The following is a 12,627-nucleotide window of genomic DNA, read 5'->3' on the forward strand; positions in this document are numbered from 1 at the left end:
GGGGGTGAGAGCATTTGGGAAAGGCAGCCCACACATGCCAGCAGAAGGCAGGGTATCGGCTGGATGAAACCAAGGCCCGACTATGCGGCATCTAAGAGAATCCCACTTGAAATACAAAGCCACAGTAGCTCACAAGGAGAAGGATGGAGAAACACACACACGCACACACACACACACACACACACACACTGACTCCATCTGGAGAGGTTATGCTACCACGAGGAGCGCTCGGCTTCCTGCCAGGCGGGGAGCCGAGGAGGAGGAGGGAGGTCACATAGGATGGCGCGACCTATTCACCGAGAACAGGCAACCTCCGCATGTGCTCTGCAGCAGAGCGCAAAGTACCAGGGGCGAAACCGAGAGACGGAAAGGCAAAACGGGAACATCCACTGCTACAGCTGGGAATTGCAGTGCTCTTAGAAAAAACAGACAAAGCAAACGAGTAGGAGACACAAGACCTGAACACCCAACCCCGGGGAGCAGCTTGACCCACGCGATATCAATGTTTCAATCCACCCGCCGACGGCAGAACACACCTTCTCCTCGGTGCACATGGAACTTAACCAAGGCAGAAACAGGTTAAGCCCCAAACAAACCAAAACAAGTTAAAGATGATGCAAATCACAAAATGCATGTTTCACGGCCCCCAAAGAACCAAACTTGAAATTAATAACAGGAAGATGGTGGAAATTCCCTAAATATTTGGAAATGAAGCAATGCACTTCAAAATAACCATGAGTCCAAGAGGAAGTCACATGGAAAATTAAAAAGCACTTCCAATTTAATGAAAATGAAAACTCAACATATCAAAATTTATGGGGTGCAGAGGTGTTAGAGGGAAATTTATAGCATTTAAATGTTTACCTTATAATCTAAGATTCTACCTTAAGAATGTGTAATAGTTAATTAAACCCAAAACAAGCTGATTCAAGGCAATGGTAAAGAGAAAGAGCATAAATAAATGAAATGAAATTAGAAAAATAATAGAGAAAATCAACAAAATCAAAAGCTGATTTTTTAAAAACATAAATAAACCTTGAGCCAGACTAATCAGAAATAAGTGAGAAACCGCAAATTGCCAATATCACCAATGTCAGGGAACACCTCTCCAAATCCCGTGACGTTAAGAGAGGAGAGTACATTTCGTACGTCTGTATGCTCATAAATTCAACAATTTAGATGAGGTGGACAAATTCCTGTAAAGAAACTCACTTACAGAATCTACTCAAGAAGAAATAGACAACCTAAGTTGTCCTACAGCTATTAAATAGCTGAATATGCAATTAAAACCTTCCAATAAAAAAACTCTAAGCTCATAAGCTTTACTGGTGAGTCTACCAAACGTTTGAAGGAAAAATAAAAGCAATTCAGAAAAAGACATTAAAAGGCAAGAAAACTACAGACCCGTATGTCTCCCTCATGAACACAGGTGCAAACATGCTCAATAAAAATATCGGGAAATCGAATTCTACAATATATAAAAATCATACTTTATCCCGATCAAGTGGGGGTTATCTTACAAATGCTAAGCTGGTTCAACAGTCAAATATTCATCAGGGTAATGCTCCATGTCAACAGAATGAAGGAAAAAAATGTGATCATCATAATAGATTTAGGAAAAGCACTGGATGAAATTTAACATCCAATACTGACTTTTACAAACTCTCCCAGGGAAGTAGAAAACGACTAACCCTGATAAAGGAACCTGTAAGCCTCGACAACACGTAGTTAAGATACAAGGACGGGGTGCTTTCCCGTAAGATCAGGGACAAAGCCAAGACATTGTTCTGAATGCCTTGTCTGGAAGTGCAAGCCAGTGCAAGAAAAGAGATAACAGGCACAAGGAAAAAAACAAACCCCTCTCTCTAGAGTCTAGACACACAATGTAACTGTCCTTGAAGAACAGGGAGTCAAAAGTCAATTGTAGCCCAGCCCGGCCGGTGTTGCAGTGGTTGGGCGGTGACCTATCGACCAGGAGGTCACGGTTCGATTCCCGGTCAGGGCACAGGCCTGGGTTGCAGGCTTGATCCCCAGTAGGGGTCGTGCAGGAGGCAGTCAATCAATGAGTCTCTCTTATCACGGATGTTTCTCTCTCTCTCCCTTTCCCTTCCTCTCCGAAATCAATGAAAACTATTTTTTAAAAGGTCAATTGTATTTCTAAACATGAGCAACAGAGAACTGGAAATTAAAATGACAAAGTCAATACCATTTAAAATACCAACGTAAACAGGAAGCAGACATAAATTTAACCAACTGCATGCAAGCGCTGGATGCTAAAAAGTCAGAACAGTGATCACAGAAGCAAGACCTAAGCCAGCGGAGAGCCACAGCCCGTTAATGGGTTGGGAGGCGACCTAACCAAGCATCAGTTCTCCCCAAACCCGTCTCCGGTTTGAATGCCACCCTAGCAACGCCGTTGCTAGGAGCTTTTAGAGATTGGGAAGTTGACTTTAAAATGTATGGGGAAAAGTAAGGGAATTAAATAGACAAAACCATTCTGAAAAAGAACGAAACTGCACAATACGAACTGTAAACCTACAGGAATTAAACAGTCACTGCAGACGAGAGGACACGCGGGCCCACGGAGCCGCCAGAAAGCACCGCGTGTGCACCAGCGGAGCTTTACTGGCGCGCAGGCGGTGCTCTGGGCAAGGATGCTTTGTAACAACGGTGCCAGGAAGAATGGGTGTCCATCTGGGTCCACTCCCATGCCTTATCAGAGACCAGCCCTCCTCGCTACCCGGGAGATTCCAGAATCCTCTGTCCTCTCTGTCCCCATCAGAGCTCACGGAGGCCCCGCCCCAGTCAGAGGACACAGGCTCAGGCCTCCAACGCCACCCCCCCGCCCCCGCTTTATTAAAAAACCTCCAACTCTTCCCAGCCCTCTTCCCTTTTTCCTAATTAGTGTCATCAGAGTGACTCGCAAATTTGTGGGCAATGGAATTAAACATTTATTTCCTCGAGTGAGAAAAAGCCCTGCGGCCAGCGCACCCGCCCTGCAATGCACCCCACACCGGAGCCCTCGAGGCTGGAAGGGGTTACGGGACCCGACAGACCCCTCTGAGCAAGGACAGGGCCCAGCGGGGGGACCAGTGTTCCCAGAGGGCTTGTCCCCCAGGCCTGAGTAGGAAGCCGACCGCCTGCAGCTTGGAATCAGGAATCAGGCCTCAGGGACATTTTCTGTGATAATTAGCATTTTAAAAAAATTTATTGATTTCAGAGAGAGGAAGGGAGAGGGCGAGAGAAACATCCATGATGAGAGAGAATCATGGATCGGCTGCCTCCTGCACGCCCCCCACGGGGATGAACCCACAACCGGGCCTGTGCCCGGACCAGGAAAGGCACGGTGACCTCCTGGTTTGTAGGTCAGCGCTCAGCCCCCGTGATGATTAGCACTGAAAGCACACCTGTCCACACCACGGTAAGATGACCGTGAGCTCTGGGGTTCTCCTTGCCCAGAAAGCCCCATTCCCACCGATAATGGGTGCCCCGCGCAGATCCCAGCGTGTTCCAGTTGTGAATCCCACGCGGCCCACGCCCCTGGACACGGCTCATTCTCACCGCCAGGGCCGGGCGCTCTGGCGGGAGCTCCCAGCGCTCACGGCCCCGCGAGGACATGACAGGAACCACAGGCGGGTGTGGACGCGGGAGGCAGCCGTGCCCTTTCTCGGGCCCTGAGATGGGAGTTCGGGGCGTGGCGAGTAGGAGGCACCGCAGGGCAGAGGGCACCTCCGACGGGTTACACGTGGGCCACAGAGACGGACGTCACCGTGGAGACAAACCTTCATGCGAAGGCATTTTTGGCCCCTTGAGGGTGTCCCGCGAGGGCGAGACGGGAGCGCGAAGACCGAGGGTCTGCTGTCTGCAACCCTCACTTCAGACGCCTTGCGGAGCCCGAGGGAACGCCAGCGGCGGCACTGATGTTCCGGAAAGTGGATAATCAAACGTTCCCTCCGTTTCCTTAGGACGGGAAACGCTCCCCTCCCATTAGAAGGTAATGCTCTGAACCAGAACGAACCCTCGCAGCACAGAAGGCCTGCTGCAGGAAGAGAGACGGTGAGGAATCAAACCGGGAAGAAATGAGCCCGGGCGCGCGCACACTGGCCATTTACAGCGTGCTCTGTCCTGGCCCCTCGGGGGAAGCCGGTCTCCTGTCTCCGTGGACGTGAGAGGGGGAGGAGCCCGCAGTCCATGCGGCCTGCGGCGTGGGCGGCTGCCACGGCGATGCCCACGTGCTCCCCGCGAGGGCTCTTCACCGGCCCCCTCCACGGCCACGCATTCCTTCCTGTGGCTTCGGCATGAGCCAAACAACCGGCAACACAAAGGGGCCCAGACACGCCCCTCCCGAACTGAGCTCACGGGAGCGCGTGTCCATGGCGGGAGCGCGTGTCCATGGCGGGAAGCGGCCGAGCTGGGGGCAGGAAGAAAGGCCCAGTGATCGGGCGATCGGCAGGCGGAAGGACGCCCCAGGGCCTCCTCCCGGGACCCAGAGCACCCCGCTTCCCGGGCTCCCGGAGTGATCGGGACAGAACTCTCTAGAACACCGAGGACACCCTCTGTCTCAGCTGCGGAATCACAAGGGGAATTGGACAGGCGGGTCCCGATCCACTGGGGCGTCAGGCGACAGAAGGGACCTTCCCTCGCGCCCCAGACAGCGCTCCGGCGGGAAGTGCGCTTGCGTCTCGCTGCTCGATTTGTAGGTCGATGTGTCACATTTCAGAATTCGGGGCAGAAAGGCCATGGGGCCCTGCTGATAAGATGCAGTCACGGGGATCCGTGGCCGCGGTAACAGATGGAGGGCGGGGGGCGTGCCAGGTCCGGGGTGCCGTGTACATCACACAGTCCCTGCGTCCAGGGTCCAGGCCGAGCACGTGAGGAACCCGCGGGAGACCCGCACTTCCCTCTCGTGGGAGATGGGCTGAGAGGCAGGGGCTGTGACAGGCGGAGTGGTGTCAGGCTGCTCCGGGCTCCGTGGCCCACGTGCTGCCCTGAGGCAGGAAAACGGGCTCAGCTTCCGTGGAGAAAGCCCCTCTGAGCCCAAACCGCCCAGGAGCGCGAGGCTGTGGCGCCACGTGCCCTCTGCTGTCCTTGCGGCTGGCCCTGCGGGCACCACCGAGTGACACCCACCGAATGGGAGTGAGTGGGCGTCGCAGGCTCTCCCGGCGTCCAGCACCTTTGGAGGGAGCTACGTCCCAAGAGCCCATTAGAGTCCAGATAAAGGCGCTCCCCCCCCCACGGCTGGAGCGTGCGCGGGGCGGAGGGTGGGGACAGCGAGGCCACTGCATGGGCTCCTCCTCTGAGGCCGTGGTCCCCGATGGACCCCGAGTTGTGCTCACACGCGTCCAATCAGCTCCGCACCGGGCTGCACGCCGGACTGCACGCCGGGCTGTACACCGGGCTGCACGCCGGACTGCACGCCGGACTGGACGCCGGGCTGCACGCCGGACTGCACGCCGGGCTGCACACCGGACTGGACGCCGGGCAGCACACCGGACTGTATGCCGGGCTGCACACCGGACTGGACGCCGGACTGCATGCCGGGCTGCACGCCGGACTGGACGCCGGACTGGACGCCGGGCTGCACGCCGGACTGGACGCCGGGCTGCACGCCGGACTGGACGCCGGGCTGCACGCCGGGCTGCACGCGGGACTGCACGCCGGACTGCACGCCGGGCTGCACGCCGGACTTCACACCGGACTGGACGCCGGGCTGCACCTGCTCAGCTCAGGAGGCTCTCCCTCCCTCTGACCCGCAGGGGTTTGATGACTCCCTCCAGCCCCCAGGGCGGCTCGGCCTCAGGCGTCCTCAGCATCAGCGCTAATGGCCGTGGACACGCGGCCGCACAGGGCTTCCCGTCCGCAACAGCATGGTCGGCTCTTGTCCCGACAGACCCCGGAGTTGCTGTGGGTTCCCGTTTCTGCTTCTCCCAACAGGGGGATGGTGAAGGCTCGGGCAGGCTGCAGGCGCCGCACGGGGCAGCCTCGCACCATTTCATACCTCGGAACTGCTTGTCCTCGGGGTAGACAGGGAGGCGGGAGCGGGAACCACCATCCGGCCGCTGGCCCGGGAGCTCTGCCCTGGCCCCCAGGCGGGGCGTCCAGACGTCACCCACGTGGCCGAAACCTGCTCTGAAGTCACACTGACACCAGAGGCCGCCGACCAGGAGTCCAGTTCTGTCACTTGTCAGCCACGCGGTCTCAGCCCAGTGACATTTGAGTCAGGCCCTTATGTGTACATGATTACAAAGGAAACTGCCCTGCTCTCTCCTAGACACTGCAGCCATCAGAGGGGGGGAGGGAGGGAGGAAGGGCTGGGCCCACCCGTTTCCATGCCCAGGCCACTGTCCGGGCACGTCCATGCGGCTCGTGGGGCTCACCTGCTCTCACCTGACAGGTTGTCGCCAGGTACACACTGGGAGCAGGTGTGAGGCTGTTTGAAAACTGCACGGCACCACCCAGACCCACGGGCGCCACCCAGACCCATGGGCGCCACCCAGACCCACGGGCGCCACCCAGATCCACGGGTGCCACCCAGACCCACGTGCCCTCACCCTCCTCATGGCAGCATCAGAGTGGGGGACTTGTCACCTCACAGCCAAACTGCCCCTCTTTTCTCCCTGGAGCCGCCGCCACTGTCGGCTCCCCTCCCGCTGCCTGCCCCCTGACGGGTTCATTTTCTGACACCGCAGTGACCATGCCACACGTGGCTCTGAATCTCCAATGGTCCCCGATGCCAACTGAGTAAAGGCCACTCTGCAGCCTGGACGCCGTCTGTCGGGTGCCGCCTGCTCCGTCCTGTGCGACACCCCCCGCGCAGGACGATGCGCAGTCCCGGTCGCAGCCGCGGGCCATTCACAGCATCTCCGTCAGCTGGGGGTTTGCAGGTTTCCCGCTCTCCCTGGAACAGGCCGCCTGAAGCGGACACGCGGAGCTGGCTCCGGCCTCCTCACTCCCCAGTGGTGAGAGGCCGCTCACGGTGGACGGCCCCTGCCTGCCTCGCGTGGGGGATATTCCCGCTCGGCACTGGGAATGCAGAGCGACGGCTCCTGGCTTAGGGAGGACTGAGGCCTGGTCTCCGGGAGACAGCGGCAGCCGGTCAATAAGGGAAGGGGACAGCAGCGGGTGACTTCAGGGGCCACTAGGTCTCGGCCGTGACTCGGGGAGAGCAGTGGGCAGTGAGAAACCTTGTCATGTGAAAAAGGCCGAGGCCCGGGAGCAGTGAACACGCCCAGGCCGGTGGGGTCCCACCTGCGCGGGGGGAGAGGGTTTGGCCGCGGGCACGCGCAGCTGCGTGGACAGAGGGTCTGTTTAGAGCCGCGGGCACCGGCAGAGAGCGCCGTGTTGGCCCCCGCCCAGCGCCTCCCGGGCCGAGCCGGGTCCTCCCGGGCGGTGGGGCTGGACGTAAAGGGTGGAAGGTGCCGGGCGGGGCCGAGCGCGTGGGGAGAGGGAGGCTCAGCTTCTCGACAGCCGCCGGCTTTTGGGGGAGAAGTTTGACTGACTAGTAAGCTGTTTGCTTGAGTAACTGAAAGCAACAACAACAAGCACCAACTGCCAGTTCATTCCCCCTCCTCCTCCGAGCGCATCACTGAAAACAGACTTCACGGACCCATTCCTTCAGGCACGCACAGGCTCACCCGGGACTCCAGCCACGCAGAGACCCTGCTCCGCGCGGAGCAAGTGCCGACCTCGGGGGCCAGCCGGTGTGTGCAGCCACGCCTGTCGTGGCGGCCGAGAGGGCAGTGAGCACTCGCCTGCCCCTCCCGGTTGCCGTCCTCTCGGGTTAGAGGGAGAGGTTACGTTAAGTGGGGGAGCGAACCCTCCATTTCGTTTCCAGCTGCTCCGACCCAGCCTCGCGAACCCTGCTCCCCACAGGGCCCGGCGCTGGCGGCACGGCTTACCTCCCTGGAGCGTGTACTCGGCCACGGCCCGGCTGAAGACGCCCAGGCCGGCGCCGTTGTAGGCGGCCACCTGGATCTCGTACTGCGTCCACACGATGAGCTCGGTCACCAGGCAGTAGTTGACCTCGGGGCTGGAGATGTTGCGCTGCTGGTGCTCCCCCGGCAGCCCCGCCAGGCGGTACCTGCGCAGACCAAGAGGGGACTCGCAGGGACACCCTCACCCAGCTCCTCGCGGGGGGAGGGGGCGCGAGTGAGGGAACAGCAGCAAGGCCGGGTGAGCCAGACACGCCACCCCCGAATTCACCGGTTAAAAAGGTGGAGTCTCGCCTCACCGTGACCAGAGCCCTGGGCGAGACACAGCCGACCTATGAGCTGAGTTAGCGGTAAAGGAGTCCGGCTTTTCAGGTGTGACTGTCCGGGGAGTGTAGGGACTTAGCGCCCAGAGCTCCCGACATGACTTCTGGGGGGGGGGGGGGTGCTGTCAGCCACCTGAGCGGTGCTTCCTGCGGCTGGAATGTCGGGGAGAGAAGCCGCACTCTGGCCCCAGTCAGGAGGTCAGATCCGTTCACGCAGGCCCAGAACCAGAGCCGGGGGCTTTCAAAGGTGCTCCCACCCCTAGCGCACTGGCCACTGCGGGGTGGCCGATCGGCCTGCGGGGGCCCTGAGCGTGCAGTAGGCTCTGCCGGGTGCCCAGGGCCCAGGTTTATAGTGAGTTCACTTTGTTACTATTATGTTAAAATATATTTTTATTGCTTTCGGAGAGGAGGGGGGAGAGAGAGAGAAACATCAGTGATGGGAGAGAATCACGGACCGGCTGCCTCCTGCACGCCCCGCACTGGGGATGGAGCCCGCACCCCGGGCCTGCGCCCCGCCCGGGATTGAGCCGTGGCCTCCGGGCTCGCAGGCGGACGCTCAGCCACTGGGCCTTGTGACCGGGCTACAGCTGCATTCGCTCATTTTAAGGAGGGACAGGCCTCCCCTGGGCGTAGGCGGGTGCACGAGGAGACCCTGTCCCGCCTGGAGGGCGCGGTGCCCTCAGCCCTCCTCCGGGCGGCCAGCATTTCCGGGGCTCCATTTCGAGAAGGTGATCGGCGCCCTGGGGAGGCGAGGGGCGTGGACGGGGTCCCCAGTCCCCAGTCCCGGTGCAGCTTCCAGGCATCAGAGTTCCACCTGAGAGCGGCTCTGGGGGAGGTGCCTGGCGGGGTGAGGAAGGGGAGCGGGAAGGGAGCCGCCGAGGGAGGAGGCGCAGCTGCAGTGAAGCGGGAGCCGTGGAGTCTCGGGCAGGTCGGGGTCCCCAGGCTCCTCCCTGACAGAGGCTCTGAGGCTGCGCAGTCCCGGCCAGTGACCTGCGCTGTCCCTGGGGCCGGCCAGCGGGCCAGCAAGGCGGCTGCCGTCAGAGCGACGGAGGAACCCCGAAATCCAGGCCCTGACGGAGAACAGCCCTCCCAGAGAGGAGGCTGCCAACACACTGAGGACGGGCTCTTCGTGGAAACCCCCTCACTACGGACCACCTGGGGCCACCCGTGCTGGGGGGGGGGCCTGCCTGGCGCAGTGGCATGGAGGCCCCAGGCTCTGGGCACCCGCCCGGGGGCGGCGCTGGGACACAGGGTCCTTCTGTGACTAATGCGTCAACCCCATTTTTGCTTCATGCCCCACTGACCTCTGACCCGCCCGAGTCGTGTCCCTTGACCGCGGGCCCCGCCGGCGCCAGCACGTGAAGGGGCTCTCTGCGGTGGAGCTGGGTGATGGGGCGGGGCCCCCCCCGAGGGAAACAACAGGGAGAGGACCGGCCTGGGAGAAGCCCTCGGTCAGATACTGACCTCAAAGCTCCCCACGTACCAGACATGAACTGGCATTCGCGGCACTGGCAATGCTGGGTGGCCGTCTGGGGAGAGGGAAAAGGGCTCACACCCACCCGCACTCGAGGGTCCTGCTGTGTGAGGGGCCCAGGACCACGCACACCCCGTGGCACAGCCGGGCGACGGAAGAGGAAGCTCGCTTGTGGGGACCTCACGCGGACGCCACAATGCGCGTCCAGGGGCAGGCAGAGCTGAGCTCCCGGGACTCGGTGGGAAGAAGACGCAGGAGCTGGGTGGCCTCAGCTCCCCTCACTCTCTGCGCCCGGTTCTGCTCCCTCACGTGACAGCCATGGCCCTGCACAGGGCGTTGCAAGGCGAGGTGACTGGAGCACCCATAACCCTTTCTCTCCGATGGCGCCCCTACTCCTTCCTCTCCGATGGCGCCCCTACTCCTTCCTCTCCAATGGTGCCCCTACTCCTTCCTCTCCGAAGGCGCCCCTACTCCTTTCTCTCCGAAGGCGCCCCTACTCGTTTCTCTCCGAAGGCGCCTCTCTTGGGACGCGGGTGGGAGCCAGTTCTGAGAAACGCGGCCGCATCCATCGGCACCGTCTCCAGGCCTCTCCCCGCGTCCGTGCAGGATGAGCGGCAGAGCCCGTGTCCCGGCCCCGGCCGTGTCCTCTCTGCGGTGCAGGCCGGGCCATCCTGCCCGTGGCTCGGGGTGCTTTTGCCGCAGCCACAGGGTGCCTCGGAAGGCAAGGTCCACGGCAGGAGGGCGGGGCATCCTCTGACGGTGGGAGGGCGTTTTCTGACGGAACAGGATGACTTTTATGTGGAAATAACAGGAGAGCGTTTACAAAGGACACGGCCCTGATGCTCCTCATAAAGGAACTCGTGCCCGTCACGATAAACACACGTGCTGGCTGCGCACGCGTCCTGACGGTTTCTCCCGCAGAGCCCTGACGGGGTTTATTTCCTCTGTGGTTCCGCAGGCGCACGGGCCCGGGGGCGCGCTGCGCACACAGCTGGCTTGCAAGCCGGGGGACGATTCGGGAATGTTTCCGAGAAAATCCACTTCGGCCGGGTCTGTAATTCCTGGAAACGCTGACGTCGAGGGCCCTGGGAGCCCGTCCTCACCTCGGGGCTGTCTGATTTAAGCCCCGACACGCACACAGCCCTCTTCCCAGCCCCGGCCGCTGGCTCCAGCGCGGAAAAGCCTTTCAACAGCAGTAATCCCGCCAAGAGAGGGACGCGGGCCTCCGCATCAGAGAGATTTCATTATTAACTGCTCGCCCGGAGCGGCCTGTGGCCGACTGCTCACGTCCTCCCGGGGCGGCCAGGGCCTCAGGAGTGCTCCTCCGTGTGCTCCACCCAGGCAGCCGCTGGAGGCGCGCGTGGCTGGGCCCAGGGCGTGAGGCCGCTCGTTTCCATGAGTGGGTGAGCCCGGGACAAGCGTGACGGCCGCACAGGGGCGGGCAGGGCGAGCAGACAGGAACCGAGCCACGGCGCCTCTCCTGCAGCGGGCAGAGGGCGGTCTCCTTCCCTCCTCTGGAGCGGGAAGGGCAGCTGGGGCATGGCAGGGGGGCAGGCCCAGCCGACCCCGCCCTGCGAACCCCGTGCACCCTCCAGGCGGCTGCGTTTAAGCCCCTGCAGGCAGAGGGCGGTCTGGCCGGTGTTGAGGGTGATTCACACGCTGGGGGAGGAACTTGAGCGTCACAGGGACACGGTTGTGACAGGCAAGCAGCCCCGCACACAGATCGACATGTATGAAATGACAACGCGCGATGCGGACACACACACGGGTGCGCTGTCCTCCACATGCGGAGACATTGGAGCCGAGGAGGCAGCACTCCCTGCATTTCCTCCATTTGCCTGGGAAACGGCTTTACCCTCAGCCCCTCCGTCAGGCCCGGACCTTCTGGTTCCGCTCAGCAGGGCCGGGCGGGCGGGGGAAGGTGGGGACGGCGCCTGCCCCTTGCCCCACAGGCTGTGAGGGGGCAGAGTTCACGCCCGATTAACACACACGCCCCGCTGGGCAGCCCACTGGAAGGGATGCAGTAATTACCCTTTAATCCGGCTGTTTTCTTCTCTTCACTCGTGTCAACAAACGACTGTAATTAGCACAGTCGGGCAGCTTTCGAGGTAGCGGTTCCGGCGAAGGAGGCGTCCCCCCTCCCACGCAGCCCCGTCCGCAGGTCCTCCCGCGTCCCTCCGGCCTGCCCACCCCCCGGGGCCGGGGCCTCGCTGCCTGCAGGAGTGCGAGTGTGGCCTGCCCTGTGTTTCAAAGTATCTTGATTTCACGCCCAACACTGGAAAGCTGTGAGACTGCATGGAGAAAGCTCGGCGTTACGATTCCTTTGAAACACAAGGAAACCTGGCAACACTGAGCAACATGCCGGCGTGGTAACATCTGGTTAATAACTCACTCAATAGCATTGTTATTCGTTAAAAATCATGGCGGATAGTAATTCCTGCCCCTGGTAAAAGCTCAGAATGAGAGCATCTACGAGGAAGAGGGCACCTTGCTCCACGCTTTTCCCAAAATGCAGCCACCGACACCGTGTCCTGTGTGTAACCCTACAGACGGACACCAGCTCTGCCGGCTACCGCGCACCCGGGCTCTGCACTTTGCCGCACTCCCCGCCACTCCCTGGAGCTCACCACTGGGCTTACCGCTTGCTTACACTGGGCTCCTATACACATTCGCGTTCGCAACCTCAGCAAAACAGACGCCCGCCTCCACAGTGACAGCCCAGCCCCGGCCAGCCCGGGCCACTTGCCTGAGGATGTAGCCGCGCAGCACCCCGTTGTGCTCCGTCTCGGGGGGCGGCTGCCACTGCACCATGATGGACTGGTTGGTGCGCCCACTGGCCACTATGTTTTTCGGGGGCGCACTGGGTGGCTCTTCCGGCAACATCAGCCTGAAAACGAAG

At 60.8% G+C, this 12,627-nt stretch overlaps 1 protein-coding gene across 1 annotated transcript in view; it reads right to left on the minus strand.

The window, feature by feature from the left end:
* SDK1 (sidekick cell adhesion molecule 1) overlaps positions 1-12,627 on the minus strand; it is a 544,320-nt gene that overhangs the window by 68,296 nt on the left and 463,397 nt on the right. Inside the window, exons 16-17 of the mRNA XM_059699383.1 lie at positions 12,475-12,615; positions 7,899-8,080 (exon numbers count right to left, since the gene is read on the minus strand). Of these exons, the coding sequence (XP_059555366.1) occupies positions 7,899-8,080; positions 12,475-12,615 (323 nt within the window). The remainder of the gene's footprint in view (positions 1-7,898; positions 8,081-12,474; positions 12,616-12,627) is intronic.

Source organism: Myotis daubentonii, chromosome 5 (assembly GCF_963259705.1).
Source record: "Myotis daubentonii chromosome 5, mMyoDau2.1, whole genome shotgun sequence".
Lineage (NCBI taxonomy): Eukaryota > Metazoa > Chordata > Mammalia > Chiroptera > Vespertilionidae > Myotis > Myotis daubentonii.